Source organism: Bombina bombina, chromosome 7 (assembly GCF_027579735.1).
Source record: "Bombina bombina isolate aBomBom1 chromosome 7, aBomBom1.pri, whole genome shotgun sequence".
Lineage (NCBI taxonomy): Eukaryota > Metazoa > Chordata > Amphibia > Anura > Bombinatoridae > Bombina > Bombina bombina.
The window spans coordinates 429,143,934-429,170,519 of record NC_069505.1 but is presented as its reverse complement, the minus strand read 5'-3'; the positions used below and the strand labels follow the sequence as shown (position 1 = coordinate 429,170,519).

The 26,586-nt window shown below is 49.2% G+C and overlaps 1 protein-coding gene across 1 annotated transcript in view; it reads left to right on the top strand.

Annotated features, from left to right (window-relative positions):
• The window catches only part of MEI1 (meiotic double-stranded break formation protein 1), a 1,068,659-nt gene extending 1,042,640 nt beyond the window's left edge, over positions 1–26,019 (top strand). The window contains 2 exon segments of the mRNA XM_053689435.1: positions 10,276–10,335; positions 25,657–26,019. Coding sequence (XP_053545410.1) covers positions 10,276–10,321 — 46 coding nt within the window. The 3' untranslated portion in view covers positions 10,322–10,335; positions 25,657–26,019.
• The last annotated feature ends 567 nt before the right edge of the window (positions 26,020–26,586 follow it).

The following is a 26,586-nucleotide window of genomic DNA, read 5'->3' as shown; positions in this document are numbered from 1 at the left end:
GGAGGGAGCAGTTTCTACTTTAGCTAAGCGTACCACTATCCCGGTGGAGGATAGCTGTGCTTTTTCAGATCCAATGGATAAAAAGTTAGAGGGTTACCTTAAGAAAATGTTTGTTCAACAAGGTTTTATATTACAACCCCTTGCATGCATTGCGCCTGTCACGGCTGCGGCTGCATTCTGGTTTGAGTCTCTGGAAGAGACCATTAGCTCAGCTACGTTGGATGAGATTACAGACAAGCTTAGAGTCCTTAAGCTAGCTAATTCATTTATTTCTGATGCCGTAGTACATTTAACTAAACTTACGGCTAAGAATTCCGGATTCGCCATTCAGGCGCGCAGAGCGCTATGGCTTAAATCCTGGTCAGCTGATGTGACTTCTAAATCTATATTGCTTAACATACCTTTCAAGGGGCAGACATTATTCGGGCCCGGTTTGAAAGAAATTATAGCTGACATTACTGGAGGTAAGGGCCATGCCCTGCCTCAAGACAGAGCCAAACCAAGGGCTAGACAGTCTAATTTTCGTGCCTTTCGTAACTTCAAGGCAGGAACAGCATCAACTTCCTCCGCTCCAAAACAGGAGGGAACTGTTGCTCGCTACAGACAGGGCTGGAAACCTAACCAGTCCTGGAACAAGGGCAAGCAGGCCATAAAACCTGCTGCTGCCCCTAAGACAGCATGAAGTCAGGGCCCCCAATCCGGAAACGGATCTAGTGGGGGGCAGACTTTCTCTCTTCGCCCAGGCTTGGGCAAGAGATGTCCAGGATCCCTGGGCGTTAGAGATCATATCTCAGGGATATCTTCTGGACTTCAAAGCTTCTCCTCCAAAAGGGAGAGTTCATCTTTCAAGGTTGTCAACAAACCAGATAAAGAAAGAGGCGTTTCTACGCTGTGTACAAGATCTTTTTCTAATGGGAGTGATTCACCCGGTTCCGCGGTCGGAACACGGACTAGGGTTTTACTCAAATCTGTTTGTGGTTCCCAAGAAAGAAGGAACCTTCAGACCAATCTTGGATTTAAAGATCCTAAACAAATTCCTAAGAGTTCCATCGTTCAAAATGGAAACTATTTGGACAATCTTACCCATGATCCAAAGGGGTCAGTACATGACCACAGTGGATTTAAAGGATGCCTACCTTCACATACCGATTCACAAGGATCATTATCGGTACCTAAGGTTTGCCTTTCTAGACAGGCATTACCAATTTGTAGCTCTTCCCTTCGGGTTAGCTACTGCTCCAAGAATCTTCACAAAGGTTCTGGGTTCTCTTCTGGCGGTACTAAGACCGCGAGGAATATCGGTAGCTCCGTACCTAGACGACATTCTGATACAAGCGTCAAGTTTCCAAATCGCCAAGTCTCATACAGAGTTAGTACTGGCATTTCTAAGGTCACATGGGTGGAAGGTGAACGAAGAAAAAAGTTCTCTATTGCCACTCACAAGAGTTCCCTTCTTAGGGACTCTTATAGATTCGCTAAAAATGAAAATTTACCTGACGGAGGACAGGTTAACAAAGCTTCTAAATGCTTTCCGTGTCCTTCATTCCATTCCACACCCGTCAGTGGCTCAATGCATGGAGGTAATCGGTTTAATGGTAGCGGCAATGGACATAGTACCTTTTGCACGCCTACATCACAGACCACTGCAATTGTGCATGCTAAGTCAGTGGAATGGGGATTACTCAGATTTGTCCCCTATGCTGAATCTGGATCAGGAGACCAGAAATTCTCTTCTATGGTGGCTCTCTCGGCCACATCTGTCCAAGGGGATGCCCTTTTGCAGACCAGATTGGACGATTGTAACAACAGACGCCAGCCTGCTAGGTTGGGGCGCTGTCTGGAATTCCCTGAAGACTCAGGGATCATGGACTCAGGAGGAGAGTCTCCTACCCATAAACATTCTGGAATTAAGAGCAGTTTTCAATGCCCTTCTAGCTTGGCCTCAGTTAGCAACTCTGAGGTTCATCAGGTTTCAGTCGGACAACATCACGACTGTGGCTTACATAAACCATCAAGGAGGGACAAGGAGTTCCCTAGCAATGATGGAAGTCTCAAAGATAATTCACTGGGCAGAGTCTCACTCTTGCCACCTATCAGCGATCCACATCCCAGGTGTGGAGAACTGGGAGGCGGACTTTCTAAGTCGCCAGACTTTTCATCCGGGGGAGTGGGAACTTCATCCGGAGGTCTTTGCCCAAATACTTCGACGTTGGGGCAAGCCGGATCTGGATCTCATGGCGTCTCGCCAGAACGCCAAGCTTCCTTGTTACGGTTCCAGGTCCAGGGACCCGGGTGCGGTTCTGATAGATGCTCTGACAGCACCTTGGGCCTTCAACACAGCTTATGTGTTTCCACCTTTCCCGATGCTTCCTCGATTGATTACCAGGATCAAACAGGAGAGAGCATCGGTGATTCTGATAGCGCCTGCGTGGCCACGCAGGACCTGGTATGCAGATCTAGTGGACATGTCATCCTGTCCACCTTGGTCTCTGCCACTGAGACAGGACCTTCTAATTCAGGGTCCTTTCAAACATCAAAATCTAATTTCTCTGAGGCTGACTGCATGGAGATTGAACGCTTGATTTTATCAAAGCGTGGATTTTTGGAGTCAGTAATTGATACCTTAATACAGGCTAGGAAACCTGTTACCAGGAAAATTTACCATAAAATATGGCGTAAATACTTACATTGGTGCGAATCCAAAAGTTACTCATGGAGTAAGGTTAGGATTCCTAGGATATTGTCTTTTCTACAAGAAGGTTTGGAAAAGGGTTTACCTGCAAGTTCTTTAAAGGGACAGATCTCAGCTCTGTCCATTCTTTTACACAAACGTCTGTCAGAAGTTCCAGACGTTCAGGCTTTTTGTCAGGCTTTGGCCAGGATTAAGCCTGTGTTTAAGTCTGTTGCTCCTCCGTGGAGCTTAAACTTAGTTCTTAACGTTTTACAGGGTGTTCCGTTTGAACCCCTTCATTCCATTGATATCAAACTATTATCTTGGAAAATTCTGTTTTTAATGGCTATTTCCTCGGCTCGAAGAGTCTCTGAGTTATCGGCCTTACATTGTGATTCTCCTTATCTGATTTTTCATTCAGATAAGGTAGTTCTGCGTACTAAACCTGGGTTCTTACCTAAGGTAGTCACTAACAGGAATATCAATCAAGAGATTGTTGTTCCATCATTGTGTCCTAACCCTTCTTCAAAGAAGGAACGACTTCTACACAATCTAGACGTAGTCCGTGCCCTGAAATTTTATTTGCAGGCAACTAAAGATTTTCACCAAACTTCTTCCCTGTTTGTCGTTTATTCTGGACAGAGGAGAGGTCAAAGAGCTTCTGCTACCTCTCTCTCTTTCTGGCTTCGTAGCATAATACGTTTAGCCTATGAGACTGCTGGACAGCAGCCTCCTGAAAGAATTACAGCTCATTCTACGAGAGCTGTGGCTTCCACTTGGGCCTTTAAGAATGAGGCCTCTGTTGAACAGATTTGCAAGGCTGCAACTTGGTCTTCACTTCATACTTTTTCCAAATTTTACAAATTTGACACTTTTGCTTCTTCTGAGGCTGTTTTTGGGAGAAAGGTTCTTCAGGCAGTGGTTCCTTCCGTGTAAAGATTCTGCCTGTCCCTCCCGTCATCCGTGTACTTTTAGCTTTGGTATTGGTATCCCATAAGTAATGGATGACCCGTGGACTGACTACACTTAACAGGAGAAAACAAAATTTATGCTTACCTGATAAATTCCTTTCTCCTGTAGTGTAGTCAGTCCACGGCCCGCCCTGTTTTTATGGCAGGTCTAATTTTTAAATTAAACTCCAGTCACCACTGCACCCTATAGTTTCTCCTTTCTCGTTTGGTTTCGGTCGAATGACTGGGTGTGACGTAGAGGGGAGGAGCTATATAGCAGTTCTGCTTGGGTGATCCTCTTGCACTTCCTGTTAGGGAGGAGATATAATCCCATAAGTAATGGATGACCCGTGGACTGACTACACTACAGGAGAAAGGAATTTATCAGGTAAGCATAAATTTTTTTTTAACTACTTTGGACGATTCTGATTCTCAGGCAGTAGTAACGCCTAAGAAGTCCAATAAACGTAATAGTTTCTTTGATGTTCCTTCCTCTTCTGAGGTTTTTCCGGTCCCAGATAGGGCTAAGGAAATCATAGCGCAAGAGTGGGAGAAACCAGGAGTGTTTTTTAATCCTCCTCCGGTGTTTAAGAAAATGTTTCCAGTAGATTCTTCCATTACAGAGGTTTGGTCTTCGGTACCCAAGGTAGAGGGTGCCATTTCCACTCTAGCCAATAGGACGACTATACCTATTGAGGATAGTTGCGCCTTCAAGTATCCTATGGATAAAAAGATGGAGGCTTATCGTAAGAAGATCTATGCACACCTTGGTCTCCAATGGCAACCAGTGGTCTGTATTGACTAGTGCTGCCTCATATTGGTTTGAGGCATTAGCAGATTCTCTACAGGAGGAAACGCCTCTTGACGAGATTCAGGACCGAATCAGAGCTCTCAGGTTCGCCAATTCCTATATTGCTGATGCTGTCCTCCAGGTCCTTAGATTGGGAGCTAAGGCTTCTGGTTTTGCTGTTTTGGCCAGACGGCTTTATGGTTGAAGTCTTGGTCAGCTGATGTTTCATCTAAGACTAAACTGATGGCTCTTCCTTACAAGGGGAAGACCTTATTTGGACCGGGTTTGGCGGAAATCATTTCTGATGTTACAGGCGGAAAAGGGTCTTTTCTGCCCCAGGATAAGTGGAGCAAACCGAAGGGACGTCAAAGTAATTTTCTTTCCTTTCGTAACTTTAGAGGGAAGTCCTCTTCATCTTCGTCCAAGCAGGATAATAACAAGCCAGCCTGAAAACCGACTCAGTCCTGGAGTAAGAGTAAACAGGCCAAAAAGCCTGCTACCGACTCTAAGTCTGCATGAAGGGGTTGCCCCCTATCCAGGCCTGGATCTAGTGGGGGCAGACTCTCTCAGTTCACTCAAGTCTGGTTAAGGGACGTTCCAGACCCATGGGCGGTGGAAATTGTGTCTCTGGGCTACAGGTTAGAATTCAAGGGTTGTCCCTCCAGGGGCAGGTTTCACCTTTCTAGGTTATCTGCTGACCAAATAAAGAGAGAGGCGTTCTTGAGGTGTATCAAAGACCTCTTGGCCCTGGGGGTGATTGTTCCGGTTCCAAAGTTGGAACAGGGTCTGGGTTTTTATTCAAACCTGTTTGTGGTTCCCAAAAAAAGAGGGAACCTTCCGCCCGATTCTAGACTTAAAATGTCTAAACAAATTCCTCAAGCTTCCATCATTCAAGATGGAAACCATTCAGACAATTCTTCCTTTGATCCAAGAGGGTCAGTATATGACGACCATAGATTTGATGGACGCTTACTTACATGTTCCCATCCACAGGGATCATCACAAGTTTCTGAGATTTGCATTTCTGGATCGTCAATTTCAGTTTGTGGCCTTGCCTTTCGGCCTGGCCACAGCTCCCAGAATATTCTCGAAAGTTCTAGGGGCCCTTCTTGCGGTGGTCTGGTCAAGGGGGATAGCAGTGGCCCCTATCTGGACGACATTCTAATTCAGGCTCCCCTCCTTTCCAAAGGCGGCATCTCACACTCAGATGTTACTCTCCTTCCTCCGGTAAATGTGGAATAGAGTTCTCTGGTTCCAGCAACAAGAGTTGTGTTCTTAGGGACGATTATAGACTCTGTTCTGATGAAGATATTCCTGACGGAGACCAGAACTGTCAAGCTTCTATCGGCTTGTCGAGTCCTTCAGGAGACACTTTGTCCTTCAGTTGCTCAGTGTATGGTAGTAATTGGACTGATGGTGGCAGCCATGGACATCGTAACATTTGCTTGTTTTCATCTGAGAGCTTTACAGTTATGCATGCTCAATCAGTCGAATGGAGATTATCTGGATCTTTCTCCAAAGATAGTGTTGGATCAGAAGACAAAGAATTCTCTTCATTGGTGGCTTTCTCGAGAACAACTGTCCCGGGGCACTTGCTTTTGGAGACCATCTTAGGTGATAGTGACTACAGACGCCAGCGTGGTGGGCTGGGGGGCAGTCTGGAAATCCCTCAAAGCTGGTGGGCTGGGGGGCAGTCTGGAAATCCCTCAAAGCTCAGGGTCTTTGGACTCAGGAGGAGTCCAAACTACCGATCAAAATTCTGGAGTTGAGAGCAAGTTACAATTCGCTTTTAGCTTGGCCTCAGTTGACCTCGAACCAGTTCATCAGATTCCAATCAGACAACATAACATCAGTAGCGTACATTAACCATCAGGGGGGAACACAAAGTTCCCTAGCGATGAGGGAGGTGTCTCGGATCATTCAGTGGGTGGAAGACTGTTATCCAGATGGGGGATGCCAGAGTTGGATCTCATGGCGTCCCGCCAAAATGCAAACCTTCCAAGGTACGGTTCCAGGTCAAGGGATCCTCAGGCCTTTCTAATAGACGCCCTGGTAGTTCCATGGGACTTCCAGTTGGCTTATCTTTTTCGTCCGTTTTCCCCCCTGTCTCGGGTGATTGCCCGCATAAGACAGGAATGAGCATCAGTGATTCTAATCGCCCCAGCTTGGCCTCAGAGAATCTGGTATGCAGATCTAGTGGAGATGTCAACTCTACCTCCATGGAAGCTTTCTATGAGGAAGGACCTTCTTCTTCAGGGGTCTCTTCGTCATCCAAATCTTGTTTCTCTGAAGCTGACCGCTTGGAGATTGAACGTTTGATTCTATCTAAGCGAGGTTTTTCAGAGTCAGTGATTGAGACACTGATCCAGGCTCGTAAGCCGGTCACTAGAAGGATTTACCATAAGATATGGAGGAAATATCTTTTTAGGTGTGAAGCTAAGGGATATTCTTGGAGTAAGGTTAGCATCCTAAGAATATTATCCTTTCTTCAGGAGGGTCTGGATAAAGGCTTGTCTGTTAGTACCCTGAAGGGTCAAATTTTCGGCCTTATCAGTCCTTTTACACAAACGTTTGGCAGATGTGCCAGATGTTCAGTCTTTTTGTCAGGCTTTAGTCAGAATTAGGCCGGTGTTTAAGGTGATTGCTCCTCCTTGGAGCCTTTATCTTGTGCTTAAAGGGACACTAAACCCAAATGTTTTCTTTCGTGATTCAGATAGAGCATGCAATTTTAAGCAACTTTCTAATTTACTCCTTTTATAATCTTTTCTTTGTTCTCTTGCTATCTTTATTTAAAAAAGAAGGCATTTAAGCTAAGGAGCCAGCCAATTTTTGGTTCAGTACCATGGACAGCACTTGTTTATTGGTGAGTGAATTTATCCACCAGTCAGCAAGAACAACCCAGGTTGTTCACCAAAAATGGTCCGGCATCTAAACTTACATTCTTGCTTTTCAAATAAAGATACCAAGAGAATGAAGAAAATTAGATAGTAGGAGTAAATTAGAAAGCTGCTTAAAATTGCATGCTCTATCTGGATCATGATAAAAAAAAATTGGCTTCAGTGTCCCTTTAAGGTTTTACAACAGCGTCCGTTTGAGCCGATGCATTCCCTTGACATTAAACTTTTGTCTTGGAAAGTTTTGTTCTTGTTGGCTATTTCTTCTGCTCGGAGAGTATCTGAACTCTCTGCTTTACAGTTTGATTCTCCTTATCTCATTTTTCATTCTGATAAGGCTGTTCTTAGTACTAAGTTGGGATTCCTTCCCAAGGTTGTATCTACTAAGAATATTAATCAGGAAATTGTTGTTCCTTCCCGGTGTCCGAAGCCTTCTTCAGAGAAGGAGCGCTTGCTGCATAATCTGGATGTGGTTCGCGCTCTTAAGTTTCACTTGGAAACAACTAAATACTTTTGGAAGTCTTCAGCTTTATTTGTTCATTTTTCTGGGAAGTATAGAGGTCAGAGAGCGTCTGCCTCTACTCTAGCTCTTTGGTTAAGGAGTGTGATCCGCAGGGCTTATGAATCATCTGGGAAATAGCCTCCAGAGAGGATAAGGGCTCATTCCACCAGAGTCATAGCCTCTTCTTGGGCTTTCAAAAATGATCCCTCTATGGAGCAGATTTGCAAAGCTGCAACTTGGTCGTCTTTGCATACTTTTTCAAAATTTTACAGATTTGATACTTTTGCCTCGGCTGAGGCAACTTTTGGGAGAAAGGTTCTTCAAGCGGTGGTGCCTTCTGTTTAGGCATGCTGGTTTTTTATCCCTCCCTATTCATCTGTGTACTCTAGCTTGGGTATTGGTTCCCAACAGTAATTAAGATGAACCCGTGGACTCACCACATCTTTAGAAGAAAACAAAATTTATGCTTACCTGATAAATTTATTTCTTCGAGATGTGGTGAGTCCACAGACCCACCCTTTGTGTTTTTGGGTAATTGTTTTAGGTTTTTGACTAAACCTCAGTAACCTCCGCACCTTGTGTTACTTTCCTTTCTCCATTTACTTTTGGTTGAATTACTGGGGTTTATGGGTAGGGAAGTGATACTTAAAGGGACAGTCTACACAAGAATTTTTATTGTTTTAAAAGATAGCTAATCCCTTTATTACCCATTCCCCAGTTTCGCATAACCAACACAGTTATATTTATATACTTTTTACCTCTGTGATTATCTTGTATCTAAGCCTCTGCAAACTGCCCCTTTATTTCAGTTCTTTTGACAGACTTGCAGTTTAGCCAATCAGTGCTGGCTCCCAGGTAATTTCACGTGCATGAGCACAGTGTTATCTATATGAAACACATGAACTAACACCCTCTAGTGGTAAAAAACTGTTAAAATGCATTCTGAAAAGAGCGGCCTTCAAGCTTTTAGAAATTAGCATATGAACCTCCTAGGTTAAGCTTTCAACTAAGAATACCAAGAGAACAAAGCAAAATTGGTGATAAAAGTAAATTGGAAAATTGTTTAAAATTACATGCCCTATATGAATCATGAAAGTTTATTTTGGACTAGACTGTCCCTTTAACAGTTTTTACTGTGGTTCTCTTTGCCTCCTCCTGCTGGCGAGGAGTGGTATTACCAACAGTAATTAAGATGAACCCGTGGACTCACCACATCTCGAAGAAATTAATTTATCAGATAAGCATAAATTTAGTTTTTTAGGAGTACAGGCTGTTTAATAAAGTCCAACAATCCAGTGAACAGCTGCTGTAAAAGTGATTTTTGATGGATTAGAAGAGTTTTGTTAAATTGTCCCTTTGTGGGGAAATTACTGTGCCATAAATGCACTTCAAAACCTTCTAAAAATAAATGTGAAATAATTATATCAAAATAAAAAACAAACAAAAAAAACAACACTAGGGGCCGGATTTAACAAGCAGCAGATGCTGCTGTGTCCGCCCGAGGTTTCAGGTCCGCAGCGGCTCCTTAACTTGTCCGCCATTATCGGATGATTGACACCCCCTGCTAGTGGCCGATTGGCCATGAATATGCAGGGGGCAGCATTGCACAAGCATTTCATAAGAAATGCTTGTGCAATGATAAATGCTGACAGTGTGTGCTGTCAGCATTTAGGGATGTTGGGCGGACATGATTCGCTACAGCAAACCATGTCTGCTCAACATATGATAAATCTACCCCCAAGATTGTTTGTGATAATAGGGCAATACAAATGATTCACTCCCAATGACTAATTAATTAAATATCCAATGTTGTAGTCATAGCTACTGTAAATGTCAAAAAATGAAAACTTAATATGTAAATATGGTAAAAAATAGCTTAATTCAGGGAGCAATGATATTGTTAGGTAGCAATTGTATGATTACAGCCCCACATAAAGCCACAATCAGTAGTTAGATATTGTACTTGTAAAAAAGAGAGAAAAGGGCACAGTCATGCAACATTGTTGGTTCTAGTATATAAATGTAACGTTGGCAAGCTAGAACCCACATGCAGAGGAGCGATGATTAGCTCACAAAACAAAGCAATTTAGTATGTTCCTCTCTGGGGAGAATCCCCCTAGTGCCCCTCTGGACAGCCTCCTGCCTGCAGCCTGGTATATGGGTACCTGGGTTTATTTTAAGATGAAAATGTCACTACACAAAGCCGGGGGGGGGGGGTATTCTAAATGGGTGTACAAGTTCTTGCATTTCAGCATATTTTACCAAGTATTTTTTTAAACGACAGATTTTAGTTACATGTGAAAAGGATTTGGAAACAAGTTTTTGCAGGTTTATACATGCTTGGTATGAAGAATTTAGTGCTCAGGTAGTGAATGATATCTCCCCCCCCCCCCCCCCCCCCCCCCAACTAAGAGGCATGTTACATCAGGTTCTTTTGGCAACTATTTCCTTTATGATGTTACATTCAGATGCGTAGGAGACATTGCAGTGTCACTGTCCCATGTATCAGGATAAACAAGTACGCACAGGTGAGACCCCTCACAGATGTCTGAGAGTACCAAACTGCTCCATAGCATTACCCTCTCACAGATGTCTGAGAGTACCAACCTGCTCCATAACATTACCCTCTTATAGATGTCTGGGAGTACCAAAATTCTCCATAGCATTACCCTCTCACAGATGTCTGAGAGTACCAACCTACTCCATAACATTACCCTCTCACAGATGTCTGAGAGTACCAACCTGCTCCATAGCATTACTCTCTCACAGATGTCTGAGAGTACCAACCTACTCCATAACATTACCATTTCAAAGATGTCTGAGAGTACCAACCTAATCCATAACATTACCCTCTCATAGATGTCTGAGAGTACCAACTGTCACGGATACCGGGCTGCAAGGGTTAAACCCCTACTACCTCGCCCCCTCTCGTTTCTTGGCGGTTTTGGGCTCCTTAGAGCAACCGCAATCTCCCAGACCTTTCCTTTTCTGTGAGAATTTGTGTGTGAACCTGATCTTGAAAGAGCTGGTCTCTGACCGACTTATCCCTCCCCGTCCGGGCCCCTGGATCTACTGGCCAGCCACTGCACCCAGCATCCTCCGGAGATCTTTACCTCTGGCCGCATCAGAGGCCCCTTGCCCTAGAACTCCAGTCTTTTGGGGACTGGTACCCCGTGGGGAGAGTAAGAGGTGGACCAATTGCCGGAGGTGAGCTCCATAGGGAACCAGGGTTTCCGACTCCTACTCAGCAGACCGCCCTTTGGCTGGCCAGCCCCATGGAACTACCGGCCACAGCAGCTCGGATGCCCGGCACCAGACCACCTTTGAGCCCCGACCAACGACCCGCTCTGCTGTCACCCCTGCCTGCCCTCCGGGCCTACTCGGTACCCCCAGACTCGACCGGCGCCTGTCCGCCCCTCAGGGCCCAGCTCATCCCAGGGGTGCTACGAGTGCGGACGGGAAGGCCACATGAGACGAGAGTGCCCAGAGCGGAGGCCAAGGAATCCCTCTCCGGGTCAGTGGACCAGTACTCCTGTCAGGAGCTACCAAGCTGCGGCCCACTGCCTATACACCGAGGACCCCACCAACTACACCGGCTGGGCTAAAGAAGAAGTCGCGGTCCTGCATAAAGTCCACCCTGCAACTGGCGACAACCGCCAACACCATCGCCAGGACGTCTGGGTCAATGGCCAGCCGGCCCAGGGACTAAGGTACACTGGAGCTACAGTCACCCTGGTCCAACCCCACCTGGCCCCCACCTCCGGCCATAAAGGGAGGACACTTGCCGTTGGGGTGGCGGGGGGTGCCGTACTAGGGATCCCCACAACACGAGTGCACCTGGATTGGGGTGTCGGCCCCCGTGCTATAGAAGTGGGGGTCATGAGCCACTTGCCTGCTGAGGTCTTACTGGGAAATGACCTCGGCCACCTTGCCTCGGCCTTTGTGGGGGATAAACCCCAGGATGTTGCTGCAGTTACCACCCTCCAGCAAGCCAGATGCCAAGCCACCACACCTGATCTGGGGACCCAGGTAATACCTACTGCCTGACTCCTATCCCCTGAACAACTCTCCTGGGCATCTCCCTCTGACTTCACCCAAGAGACCATTAGCGACCCGACCCTAGCCCTTATCGTGACTGGGTAGGGACTGACCCCCAGGGCCCCGGGGAGGAACGCTTTCAGTGGGACAGAGGGCTCGAGAGGAGAAAAGGGCCAGTGCCCAAACGTCAGCTGGGTGTACCGAAGAAGTTTTGGTCCGACCTACTGCAGATAGGGCATGATATTCCCCTAGCTGGACATTTAGGAAAGTCCAGGACTCACCACCACCTGACCCAGACCTTCTTTTGGCCAGGGATTACAGTAGATATTAAGAACTACTGTAAAACTTGCCCAGTGTGTCAGAAAGTAGGGAAGACAGGAGACCACACTAAAGCTCCCTGGCATCCCTTCCCATTATTGACGAGCCCTTCAGTAGAGTGGCAGTAGATATAATTGGACCTTTGGCCCGACCTAGCTCCACTGGTAAGAAGTATATACTTACAGTGGTTGACTATGCCACCCGATACCCAGAGGCAATCCCCCTGGCCAATATCCAAGCGGAGACAGTGGCAGATGCAATGCTTTGGATATTCACCTGGGAAGTGATCTCCGACCAGGGAACCCAGTTCAATGCAGAGATCACCCGGCAGTTGTGGAGGCTATGCGGGATCAAACCCCTGCACAGTGCTTCATACCACCCCCAGACTAATGGACTATGTGAGTGATTTAACGGGATCTTAAAGCAGTTGCTTAGGATGTTCTCGTCCAACCACAAGGACTGGGAGAGGTTCCTGCCACAACTCCTCTTTGCATACAGAGAGGTGCCCCAGGAATCCACCGGTTTCTCCCCATTTGAATTAGTGTATGGCTGGAAGATAATGGGAACCCTACACCTAGTGAGAGCCCATTGGGAGGGGGCCACAGAAGAGGAAAGACCATCCATTGGGGAGTACGTCCAACTCAGGGACCAACTGAAGGACCTCGCCGACAGGGTGCGAGAGAACCTTCAGGTCGCTCAAAGAAAACAGAAACGATGGTACGACCGAAATGCTCGTACTTGGACTTTGACAGTACGGCAGAAGGTCCTAGCTCTGAAGCCTGTCATAACAGACAAGCTACAGGCCTTCTGGCAGGGACCCTACTGGGGGGTGGAATAGCTGAATGACACCACCTACCTGGTAGCCAAATGTTCAGATGACCGAGTCCGCTGGACCTTTCATGTGAACATGTTAAAGGCATATCCAGAAAGGACCAGGGATGTGGCAGCTATCAGTGCTCCGGCTGTGGAGGACTCTGAGAGACTTCCCATGCCAGAGCTCCCCGGGCAAAATGAGATCCCCCAAGGAGTAGCTGACATACCCCTAGACGAGAGGTTAGGGACTGGACAGAGAGAGCAAGTCCGGCCGGCGACTCCTTGAAGACAGACAAGATATGTTCTCTACTGTCCCTGGGTACACCACAGTGGCCATACACAGAGTGGAGACCCTGGGACAGGCAACACCCTATGACAGGCAGCCTACAGGGCCAGAGGCAGTCAGGGACAGTATGCACCGCAAGCTCAGGGGAATGTTGGAATTAGGTGTTGTTGAACCGTCCCTGGGCCTGGGTTCTACATCAACTACCATAAGCTCAATGACAGAACCACAACTGACGCCTACCCTATGCCCCAAGTCGATGACCTATTAGACAAAATCGCCCGCGGCCACTTCCTGACGACCCTCAACCTCTGCAAGGGATACTGGCAGATCCCCTTAGACCCTGAGTCCATCCCGAAGTTCGCCTTCATCACCCCCTTTGGCTTCTACTAGTTCAAGGTCATGTTGTTTGGGATGAAGAATGCTCCAGCCACCTTCCAAAGGATGGTAGATCACCTTCTGGATGGCCTCCAGGACTATGCCTGCGCATACCTGGACGACATCGCCATCTATAGCGACACCTGGGATGACCATTTGGTCCACTTAGGCATCGTTCTAGATCAGAGCTGCCCGGGCTGACCTTGAAGCCCGACAAATGCACCATAGGGTGCTCGGAGATCCAGTACCTGGGCCACCAAGTGGGCTGCGGAAAGCAGCGTCCAGAGCCGGCTAAGGTTGAGGCAGTGGCAAACTGGCCCACTCCCAAGACCAAAACCCAAGTCCTGGCTTTTCTATGAACCGCAGGGTACTACCGGAAATTTGTCCCTAATTACAGTGCCCTCGCCAAACCCCTGACGGACCTGACCCGTAAACGACTTCCCCTACAGGTTCTGTGGTCCCCAGAAGGCGAAACTGCCTTCCAGAGCCTTAAATCTGCCTTAATCTCTGCTCCTGTCCTGGCCGCTCCTAACCCCACCCAATGTTTTTGAGTCCACACAGATGTCTCCATGTTCAGGTTGGGAGCAGTGTTAAGACAGGTGGGCAAAGGAGGAGAAGATCACCCCGTAGCCTACATCAGTAGGAAGCTGTTGCCACGAGAGGTAGGCTACGTGGCGGGGGAGAAGGAGTGTCTGGCCCTGGTATGGGCCCTGAAGAAACTGCAGCCCTACCTCTATGGGAGACCTTTCACTGTCCTCACAGACCACAACCCCCTCATATGGCTTAACAGAGTTTCTGGGGACAACTGAAGATTGCTGCGGTGGAGGTTAGCCCTGCAGCCCTTTAACATTCAGTACAGGTCGGGAAAAAGCAATGGAAACGCTGATGGACTTTCCCAGCAGACAAGTGGCATAAGCTCCTCGGACAGCCCCAGGCCGGCCTGTGTGTGGATCTAGCCGGGTCTGCCGAACTGGAAGGGCGGTGCTGCGCAAGGGTCTTGGCGGTTTTGGGCTCTTCAGAGCAAACGCGATCTCCCAGACCTTTCCTTTTCTGTGAGAATTTGTTTTTGAACCTGATCTTGAAAGAGCTGGTCTTTGACTGACCTATTCCTCCCCGGCCACCCGGGCCCCTGGATCTACCGGCCGCCACACCCAGCATCCTCCAGAGATCTTTACCTCCGGCCCCTTCAGAGGTCCCTTGCCTTAGAGCTCCGCTCTTTTAGGGACTGGTACCCCATGAGGAGGGTAAGATGTGGGCCAATTGCAGGAGGTGAGCTCCATAGGGAACCAGGGTTTCCGAGCCCTACTCAGCAGACCGCCCTTCGGCTGACCAACCCCATGGAACTGCCGGCCGGCCACAGCAGCTCGGATTACCACTCCCCTTTAACTCAGGTCGCTCTAGCGGCCTCTGGTCCTAGAGCTCCGCTCTTTTAGAGATTGATACCTCTCAGGAAAGACTAGAGGTGGGGTAATTTCCAGGTGTGAGCCCTCTTAGGAACCCGGGGTTTCGGACCTCCCCTCAATACCCATTTCCCAGAGGTCTTCCCGGAGTATGCTGGGTAGCCCATAACTCCTACCCCCAGCTATGGATCAATGCGCTTTTTGGACTGAATCAACTGGGGGCCAAGGGCTTTTCAACGACACCCTGGAAGTGCCGCAGCTCCCCCGGGATCACCCTGAATGCACCCTCCCTGTACCGCTGGACACTGAGGGCCATTGAACATTATGGAGGAGCAAGCTTGTCTAGAGGGGCAGGAATGGCTGGAAATTTGGGGTACTGATAAGGCTCTTATCAAGATCAGTTTGTGTATAAATGTTGTGTGTTTTCCCAATAAAGTGTACTTCTAGTCTGTCTAGTTATGTGGGTGGGAATTGCTATAATCACTCTGCTCCGCTACATAGCGGCAGGTTCCAGGTGCTGGAAGAATCCTTTGGGGGAGCTACCCCATCGGGGTAGCCAGAGTCTGTCACACAAACCTGCTCCATAACATTACCCTCTCATAGATGTCTGAGAGTACCAACCTGCTCCATAGCATTAACCTCTCACAGATGAGTACCAACCTACTCCATAACATTACCCTCTAACAGATGTCTGAGAGTACCATCCTGCTCCATAACATTATTCTCTCACAGATGTCTGAGAGTACCAACCTGCTCCATAACATTACTCCTCACAGATTTCTGAGAGTACCCAACCTGTCCTATAACATTACCCCTCACAGACAACTGAGAGTTTCAACCTGCTCCATAACATTACCTCTCACAGATATCTGGGATTAACAACTTGCTCTATAACATTACCCCTCACAGATATCTGAGAGTACCAACCTGCTCCATAACATTACCCCTCACAGATGTCTGAGAGTACCTAACCTGCTCTATAACATTACCCCTCACAGATGTCTGAGAGTACCTAACCTGCTCTATAACATTACCGCTCACAGATATCTGAGATTACCTAACCTGCTTTGTAACTGTGACGGATACCCCGGCTACCCTGACTGGGTAGCTCCAGCAAACGGGTCCTGCTTCCTCCCTGCCGACTGCAGCTATGTTGCTGGCAAGTGACTACAGCCTGAAGCCACCCCTGATGCCCGACAGCACCAGTACTCAGGGTCCCACCCGGTGGCAGACTCCAGCTACCCAGACTAGGTAGCTCTGCCAGAGGGTCCTTCCTCTGCCTGGAACAGGCTGCTATGTAGCCCAGGAAAGAGATTTTAGCAGGAGTCCACCCAAATAACTAGACATACTAGCATTCAGGTGAAACAGGAACTCTTTTTATTGTAAAACATACACTCCTTTTATACACACAGCTCATCTTGATAAGACCCTGGACAATCCCACAATTTACCCGCCATTCCCGCCCCTCCGGACCGACCAGCACCTCCATAGCAGCCACAGTCCCACAGAATCCCAGTACCTAGGGGTGGCGGTTTCAGGGTGATCCCGGTGGAGCAGGGTGTCATTTTAAAGCTCCGGAGTTACAGTCTGTTGAAGTTAGGGGTGTCCAAAACCCCTGGTTCCCAAAGGAGCTCCCCTCCGATAATTCCCCCAGCTCTTGTTCTCCCTAGGGGCTACAAATCCCCAAAAGAGTGGAGCTCTGGGGCAAAGGGCTGCTGGAGTGATCAGGGGTAAAGTTAGCAGGTGTCCTGCTGTCCTGTGGCTGACCGGAGCCCAGCCAGCCTGAGAGGGGTTAGGCGGGTGTCCGTTGTGAGGCGGCCAACCGGGAGTTCCAGGAGCCCGGTCAGCCTAGGAGGGTCTTCCCGGTCATAGACCAGCTCTTCTCTTAACAAGTTTTGAACACAAAAACAAGCCAACAAAAAGCTTCCAGAGATTGTGGTTGCTCTGAAGAGCCCAAAACCACTGAGAAACAACAGGGGTGAGGTTGTAGGGGGGTAGGGGCTTAACCCTTGCAGTCCGGTATCTGTGAAATCTCCCCCCTTCCAGTTCGGCAGACCCGGCTAGATCCTCAACGGGTCAGCCTGGGGCTGTCCGAAGGTGACCCTCCACTTCTCGGATGATGGAAAAGGTTATCCCATCTCCCCTGCGCTTGAGGCACAGGCTGGTTTCTGCTGGCATTTATCTCCTGGGCGCAGGGATAGTCACACGATGCAAGGTACCAAACAAGTTTGCCAAGGCCGGCTCCCAAACAGTTGCTCTCCTACAAGTTCCAATGTCTTTAAGTTCCATGGCCATACTGCCTCCCTCTGTGACACTCTGTTGAGTACGCCAGTGCCGGTTTCCCAGCTGTATCCCCACCCCAGACCGGAGGGTAAGGTTGCTCCTTGGTGGGGAAGGCAAAGCTAGGGTGCCCAAACATGTGGCACCAACTGCATAAGCTTTTATCCTCCTTGCCCAATGCAACACCTGCCCCGGGTGAGAAATCCTCCTGGGCGCAAAAAAGGGTAGAGATCATGCCCAGCTACTGGGGAGAGAGACGGGCTGTCTCTCCTCCTGGGAAGGGGATCTGCTGCTGGGGAGGGAGGCCAACTACCTCCGCTCCCTGAGAAACTGTGCTGCTGCTGGGGAGGGAGACCGGCTGTCTCTGCTCCCAATAAAGGATTCTGCCGCTGGGGAGAGATATCGATACCCATCTCTCCCTGCAAGGGGTTCTGTATAAGGGGAGGGAGGACGACTACCTCTGCTCCCGGGGATGGATCTGCCTCTGGGGAGAGAGACCGACTGTCTCCTCTCCCTGGAATAAGTTCTGCTTACGGGGAGGGAGGACGGCTATCTCCGCTCCCAGGGGATGGCTCTGCCACTGGGGAGAGAGACCAACTGTTTCCTCTTCCTGCTCCTGGCTCAGCCACTGGGGAGAGAGACCGACTGTCTCCTCTCCTAGGAAGGGGTTCTGTGTAAAGTGAGGGAGGACGACTACCTCCACTCCCTGGTTTACCAGAGCTGCTGCAGGGGCTGGGCAGAGGCCAGCGGCTCTCTGTTCTGTTGCCAGGACTTCTGCTAGGGTGGCCCCCTGGTCCAAGACCATAAGCTCGGAGCCAGACTGCTGATCGGGATCCAGCAGCCCTGGTTCCCTTTTTCTTTGTTGCCACTACTCCATGGTCGAGCTCCATGAATCCCAGAGGGTTGCACCCCAGATCTGTATACCCTTGGCACGCTGCTTAACGAGATCTAGCAGCCTCTTGTATTCCTTGACCAGTGCCTCTTCCTGGTCAATTATAAAATCCAGATCGTCTAGTAGCCAGGATTCTTCCAAGAGATCCAGCAGTTCCTCTTGTAGCCCAGAGATATCCTCCAGACCCTGGTCCATCTCGCTCCCAAACTGTTGGCCCTCTGTCCTTTTTGTAAATAGCAATCCAGGGCCACCGAAGCCAAAGCTCTCTGTGGGGGAGCCATCCTCCAGCCATGGCTGCGCTTGAATAGCGAGCCATTGGAGGGCCCGATAGCCGTCCTCCACGCACATTTCTTGCTGGACCAGTCTATGTAGAACAGATAGCCATTCTTTCTTTGGCTGTTTTCCCAGGAAAGTCACTCTCACGGTCCGCTGAACCCAGAACCTTGTGTCATTTGTGGGGAAGACCTTTCCATTGTCCCGCTCCTGTTGAAGAGCCTCCCACCAGAGGTCCCGGAGGACCAGGTCCCTCTGTTCCAGCACGTCCTGTTGGTAAATAGGTCGTCCAGCTGGGCCAGCACCTCCTGTACTCTCCTTAGAAATTCGACTTCCATAGTTACCGGCTACTGTGGCCCTTCTCCTCTGTCAGCAGGAATCATGTGGAAGAAGCATATCCCACAGCTGCCAGCCAATGTGACGGATACCCCGGCTACCCCAACTGTGTAGCTCCGCCAAACGGGTCCTGCTTCCTCCCTGCCGACTGCAGCTATGTAGCTGGCAAGTGACCACAGCCTGTAGCCACCCCTGATACCCGACAGCACCAATACTCAGGGTCCCACCCTGTGGCAGACACTGGCTACTCAGACTAGGTTCTCTGCCAGACGGTCCTTCCTCTGCCTGGAACAGGCTGCTATGTAGCCCAGGAAAGTGATTTTAGCAGGAACCCACCCAAATAACTAGACATACTAGCATTCAGGTGAAACAGGAACTCTTTTTATTGTAAAACATACACTCCTTTTATACACACAGATCATCTTGATAAGACCCTGGACAATCCCACAATTTTCCCGCCCCTCCAGACCAACCGGCACCTCCATAGCAGCCACAGTCCCACAGAATCCCAGTACCTAGGGGTGGCGGTTTCGGGGTGTTACGGTTACCCTTAGTCTCGCTGAGAGATGGACCGCTTAGTAGCCTGGATTCCTATTGCTGAAGAGGGGAGAAACTGCTTTCCATAGTATTCTATATGAGTCTCGCAAATGTAGAATAATCCCCCTTAGCTGTAGTACAGCTAGGATACCCTTCTGCCCACAAAAACGAGTCAACGCTGCGATTGAGGGACAACCAAGAACTGAGGACTGGGATGCCCAGCCTGCTTTTTATTTAGGTTACATGCACACAGGGCACTCCCAGGGGGGGAAGCATAAAATCCCCCATCACACATTTAGACAAAGCCCTTGGACAGGCCACCGCAGATAACAAGTACACACAAGAAAACAATTGAGTCCTTCTTATCACCTAGCAGTGAATGCTTATCACAAACTTAATTACAGTACACAATATGCTAGGAAACCTGCCTCAGAAAATAGTTTTCTCAAAACTGAACAGAGTTAACCCTTTATGAAATGATACTTGTTACAGTTTTCTTGGAGCCCTTCTTAGGCGCTGGCTTGGCTGGTTCAGGCATTGCTGCTGGGAAATAAGTTTCTTCACAACAAAATAACTAATGCTTCTGTAACAGTGCTCCCTTTCTGTGGAACACTCTGGCAGACACGGTCTGACCCCTTTTCGGGGCAGACTAAGGCTGTCCAGACCGCTGGTTATGCGGGGCTGAGGTCGGTTTGTCTGGACAACCCGTCGGCGTTGCCATTCTGTTTCCCAGGTCTGTAAGTAATGGTGAAATTGAAGGGTTGCAACGATAAACTCCAACGTAATAGCCTGCCATTATCTCCAGAGACCCGGTTCAGCCACACCAACAGGTTATGGTCGGTGACCAGAGTGAACTCCTGCCCATATAAATAGGGAGTCAATTTCTTTAATGCCCACACCAAAGCCAAACACTCCTTTTCGACCGCTGCATAGCTGACTTCGCGGGGCAGGAGCTTCCGGCTGATGTAGGCAACTGGATGCTCCCCTCCATCTTCGCCTACTTGGCTGAGGACGGCTCCCAGCCCGAACATGGAAGCATCTGTGTGGACGATAAAACGTTTGTTAAGGGCTGGAGCCGCCAAGACAGGAGCGTTAATTAGAGCATTTTTGAGAGCCTGGAAAGCCGTTTCACAGTGGGGAGACCACAGGACCTGTCGAGGTAAGTTCTTCTTGGTCAAGTCAGTCAGGGGTTTGGCAAGTGTGCTGTAGTCTGGTACGAACCGTCTATAGTACCCTGCCGTGCCCAGGAAGGCTAGGACCTGAGTCTTAGTGATGGGGGTGGGCCAATTGGCGACAGCTTCTATCTTGGCCGGCTCTGGTCGCTGCTTTCCACACCCCACCCGGTGACCCAGGTACTGTACCTCGGCCATCCCAAAGTGGCATTTTTCTGGCTTCAGAGTCAGGCCAGCAGCCCGGATCTGATCCAGAACCATTCCTATGTGAGCTAAGTGGTCCTCCCATGACTCACTGTGGATCGCTATGTCGTCCAGGTAGGCGCAAGCAAAACTCTGGAAGCCATCCAGGAGCCTATCCACCAAGCGCTGGAATGTAGCTGGGGCATTCTTCATCCCAAACGGCATTACCCTAAACTGATATAAGCCGAATGGGGTGACGAATGCCGACTTGGGGATAGCCTCCGGGGCCAGGGGAATCTGCCAGTAACCTTTGCAGAGGTCAATAGTGGTCAGGTAATTTCCCCTGGCTATACGATCGAGTAGCTCGTCTACCCTGGGCATAGGGTAAGCGTCCGTCACGGTCTTTTCATTGAGCCTCCGATAGTCTACGCAGAACCGGGTGGTCCCATCTTTCTTGGGCACCAAGACAACTGGGGAGGCCCAGGGACTATCGGAGGGCTCAATTACCCCGAGTTGGAGCATCTCATCGATCTCCTTCTTCATTCCTATCCTAACTGCTTCGGGGATTCGGTACGGAGCCTGGCGCAAGGGAGCTTGTCCCGGAGTATCTACCTGGTGGGTGGTTAAAGTAGTGTACCCTGGCTTCGGGGAGAAGGTGAGGTGTTTGGACTGTAGGAGTTGGTTGAGCTGCTCCCTTTCAGTGGGGCTAAGTCGGTCTCCTATCTGAACCTGAGCCACTATACCTGTGGGGAGACTCTTTTCTAATAGGTCTGGAATGGGTAGACTGTCGGGGCCTTCCTGAGGGGAACAACATATGGCCGTCACGTTCTCTGGTCGCTCAAAATATTCCTTGAGCATGTTTACATGGAATGTCTTTCTAAGATTGTTGTCGTGGCAGCTAGCTATCACATAAGTGGTGTCTCCCCTTTTCTCTACGATCTGGTAGGGGCCCTGCCAGGACGCCTGCAATTTGTCTGTCTTCACCGGCTTAAGTACTAACACCTTTTGTCCTATGGTAAAGATTCTCTTTCGGGCCCCCCGATCGTACCATACTTTCTGTCTTCTCTGGGCCGACTGGAGATTAGCCCGCACGGATTTGGCTAATTGCTCCATTCGGTCCCTGAGTTCCAGCACGTATGGCACAATGGGGACACCGTCAGTCTCCATCTCTCCCTCCCAGTGCTCCCGGATCAGGTTTAGGGGTCCCCGTACCTTTCTTCCGTAGAGCAACTCGAAGGGAGAGAACCCTGTCGTTTCCTGGGGCACCTCCCGATAAGCAAAAAGGAGGTGCGGCAGGAAGCGTTCCCAGTCTCTGTATTCCTGAGTGAACGTCTTGAGCATTTGCTTGAGGGTCCCATTGAACCTCTCACACAGCCCGTTCGTCTGGGGGTGGTATGGGGAGCTCAGGAGGGACTTAATTTTGCAAACCTGCCAGAGTTGTTGGGTCAATTCAGCCGTAAATTGGGTGCCTCGGTCGGATAGGATTTCTTTTGGAAATCCTACCCGGGAGAACACCTGTACTAGTGCATTCGCTACCGTATCCGCTTGTATGTTGGATAGGGCGACAGCCTCTGGGTACCTGGTAGCGTAGTCCACTACGGTAAGAATGTAGCGCTTACCGGAGGGACTAGGGGTAGCCAGTGGTCCCACTAGGTCAATAGCAACCCGGCTGAAGGGTTCCTCTACAATGGGCATATTTACTAGATGGGCTTTAGGGTGATCGCCTCGCCTTCCTACTCGTTGACACACATCGCAGGTGTTACAGTAAGTTCTAACGTCGGCGTGTACCCCTGGCCAAAAGAACGTGTGAGTAATGCGGTGTAGGGTACGGGTTACAGCTAGGTGGCCTGCTAAGGGGATGTCATGGCCTATCTTGAGGATTTCTTGACGGTATTTGTGGGGCACTACCAGCTGTCGCCTACGCTGTCCCCTTTTCTCTGTCCAGCGGTATAGTTTCCCTTTTTCCCATAAGAATGTTTCATTATCTGCCCCGCCCCCTCCGGTCTCTGCTCGTTCCCGGTACTTTTGTAAGGTCGGGTCAGTCTTAGACTCTGTCTCGAAAGCATCTGGGGTGTCCCAGGGTATGGGGCCTAACATGTCAGGCAATGTTGGGGTAGGTCTTACCTGTGTCTCCCGCACTGGTGAGAGTTCTCGCTCCGTCCGGGCTTGGGCCCGTGTAGTCACTGGGTCCGCCTCGTTGTTGCATACTGGAGCATAGGCAGAAGTCATGGGGCCCAAATCATTGCCCAGTAGTACTTCGGCAGGTAAATTATCCATTATGCCCACGTTCACAGCCCCCTTTCCCGCTCCCCAATCAAGATGCACTTTAGCTGTTGGAATTTTGTACACATCCCCCCCCGCCACTCTAACGGCCACAGTCTGTCCAGATCGCTTGTGCTCCGGCACCAAATGACTCTGTACCAGCGTGATAGTAGCCCCTGTGTCTCTCAATCCCTCGGTAGATCGCCCCTCGAGCCATACCTTCTGCCGATGGTGCTGGCGGTTATCTGAGGCAGCATATACAGGGTCCGCCTCGTGAAGCGGCCCCAAATATTCCTCCATAGGGGCCTCTTGGTTAACACAGAGGGTCCGGGCCGGACGATATGCCCCAGAGGGGTAATTGTAATTCCTGGGTGTCTGGTGCGTATTAAGGGGGCAGCTAGCCATGAAATGCCCTGGTTGCTTGCATCGGTGGCAAGTCGGTCTGGGACGCTCAGAGCTGTTATTGGGTGGTCCTGAGTGTCGGGCGGGCCCTGCGGGCACCGGGGCTCGGAATTCAGCACGAGGGGGTGCACGGTAAACCTCTCTGGGTTCGTGAAGACGGGAGTCATAATGTTCATCGGCCAATTTGGCTGCTTCTTCTAAGGTAGAAGGTCGCCTGTCTCGCAGCCATTCCTTCCCTTGCTGTTCCATGCCATTATAAAAATGTTCTAAGAGAAACAATTGTAAAATTTCCTCACCAGTCACCGCTTTACTTCCGCTCATCCAGTGATTTGCCGCTCTCCGCATTCGGTGCGCCCATTCCATATGGGTATCGTTAGGCTTCTTTTTCGTGCCCCGAAACTGTCGGCGATATGCGTCCGGAGTTACTGCGTACCGTCGCAACAGTGTCTCCTTAACTAGCTCATACTGTGTCACTTCCTCAGCACCCAGAGTACGAAAGGCTTCCAGGGCTCGCCCGGATAGTTTCCCAGACAATATCGTGGGCCACTCCCTGTTGGGAATCTGGTGCAGGGCACATTGCCTTTCGAAGTCCGCCAAATATTCATCAATCCCTGTCTCGCTCTCTAGGAAGGGTCGAAATGCCGCATAGGGTATCTTGGGCCTCCCAGCATTTTCGACAGGGATGATTACCTGCGGGGCTTCAGCATTGCGGTGTGCGTTCGCTAGGTTGAGTTCGTGGGCTCGAGTCTCTCGTATATCCTTGTCCGCTTCCGCCATCAACTGCTGTACCAATTCCATGGAGGGGTTCGGCCCGTACAGTGAGAGCCTCTCCCGAACAATCCTGGTTTTTTCGTCACTAATCGTGGTCGGTGTTTCCGCCATTGTGAAGCTCTGATCCAGTTCGGTCAATTCTGCGATCAGCTCTCTCCTCGGCCGGTTGCTGGCGTACCCCCCTCTGCTTTCAAGTAAATCCTTTAGGGTTGTACGCTTCAATTTTTCGTAAGCGCTCTCCATCCGTTCTGTACCTCTCCTAGGAAATCCAGGAAAAATCCCACCGCTGCCGCCAAATGTTACGGTTACCCTTAGTCTCGCTGAGAGATGGACCGCTTAGTAGCCTGGATTCCTATTGCTGAAGAGGGGAGAAACTGCTTTCCATAGTATTCTATATGAGTCTCGCAAATGTAGAATAATCCCCCTTAGCTGTAGTACAGCTAGGATACCCTTCTGCCCACAAAAACAAGTCAACGCTGCGATTGAGGGACAACCAAGAACTGAGGACTGGGATGCCCAGCCTGCTTTTTATTTAGGTTACATGCACACAGGGCACTCCCAGGGGGGGAAGCATAAAATCCCCCATCACACATTTAGACAAAGCCCTTGGACAGGCCACCGCAGATAACAAGTACACACAAGAAAACAATTGAGTCCTTCTTATCACCTAGCAGTGAATGCTTATCACAAACTTAATTACAGTACACAATATGCTAGGAAACCTGCCTCAGAAAATAGTTTTCTCAAAACTGAACAGAGTTAACCCTTTATGAAATGATACTTGTTACAGTTTTCTTGGAGCCCTTCTTAGGCGCTGGCTTGGCTGGTTCAGGCATTGCTGCTGGGAAATAAGTTTCTTCACAACAAAATAACTAATGCTTCTGTAACACGGGGTGATCCAGGTGGAGCGGTGGCACTTTTAAAGCTCTCAGTCCCCAGATGCCACCGTCCAAAAATTAGCATGATTCGTTACTCCTTACTGGAGTTACAGTCCATTGAAGTTATGGGGTTAGGGGTGTCCAAAACCCCTGGTTCCCAAAGGAGCTCCCCTCCGATAATTCCCCCAGCTCTTATCCTCCCTAGGGGCTACCAATCCCCAAAAGAGCGGAGCTCTGGAGCAATGGGCTGCTGGAGTGACCAGGGGTAAAGTTAGTGGGTGTCCTGCTGTCCTGTGGCCGACCGGGACTTCCAGGAGCCCGGCCAGCCTGACAGGCATTAGGCAGGTGTCCGTTGTGAGGCGGCTGAATGGGAGTTCCAGGAGCCCGGCCAGCCTAGGAGGGTTTTCCCGGACCAGCTCTTCTCTTAACTAGTTTAGAACACAAAAACAAGCCTACAAAAAACTTCCAGAGATTGTGGTTGCTCTGAGGAGCCCAAAACCACTGAGAAACAACAGGGGTGAGGTTGTAGGGGGGTAGGGGTTTAACCCTTGCAGCCCGGTATCCGTGACAGTAACATTACCCCATCACAGATGTCCGAGATAACCAACCTGCTCTATAATATTACCCCCTTAGAAATGTCTGAGAGTACCCAAACCTCTCCATGATGTGACCCTACACAGATGGCCGAGAGTACCAACCTGCTCCATGATGTGATCTTTCATAGATGTCGAAGTACCAACCTGCCCCATGATATCATCTCCTCACAAATGACTTAGAGTACTGAAAGCGCCTAGGTATATGAGCCCTCACTGATGTCCGATAGTCCTCAATCCACCCATGGCATGAACTCCTCTCTGAATGAATACTTCCCTATGCCCCATAACATGACAGCATCAAGATGTGGACATGTGCTGTTCTTTTATACTGTAACTACATTTATATAACATCCACTGTGTATTGGGTTTATATAAACATAAATAAAGCTTCTAATAATGATATCCTTAGTCTGTGTGCCCTTTTATTATTATCATCAGGTATTTGTAGAGGGCCAACAGATTCCACAGTGCTATGAGATTCTGCATCGCTTTTACTTCTGCTCCAGCTGAGATTCCGCAGCTCCAACAGATTCTGCAGCACTTTTACTTCTGCCCCAGCTGAACTGATCATAGTCACTACAACGACTCACTAAATTCTATGTCACTATCTGACCCTGAGATATAACACTGCAGGCAGTATGTGACTATCATGGAAACCTCATGATTTTAGGTGCAAGGGGTTAACTTCACTGTGTGCTGTTTTGTTTAATTTGAGAGGTTGTATGTCTGTGTATTTTCGTTAACCAAACAGGCTTTCCTGTCATAAATAGTTTCTAAGTTCCACTTGACCAAATGTTATTGCGTATCTATTGATGCACCAAGCAAGTAAAAATGTCAGCACAAGAGACAAAAAGCAGTGCCCTCTACCCATAGCTAGATAAGGTCAATAAGAGGACACTAGTATAACTTGAGACATGATTTTAACCATATTATGACACTAGATGATGAAAATATGACAACCATGTCA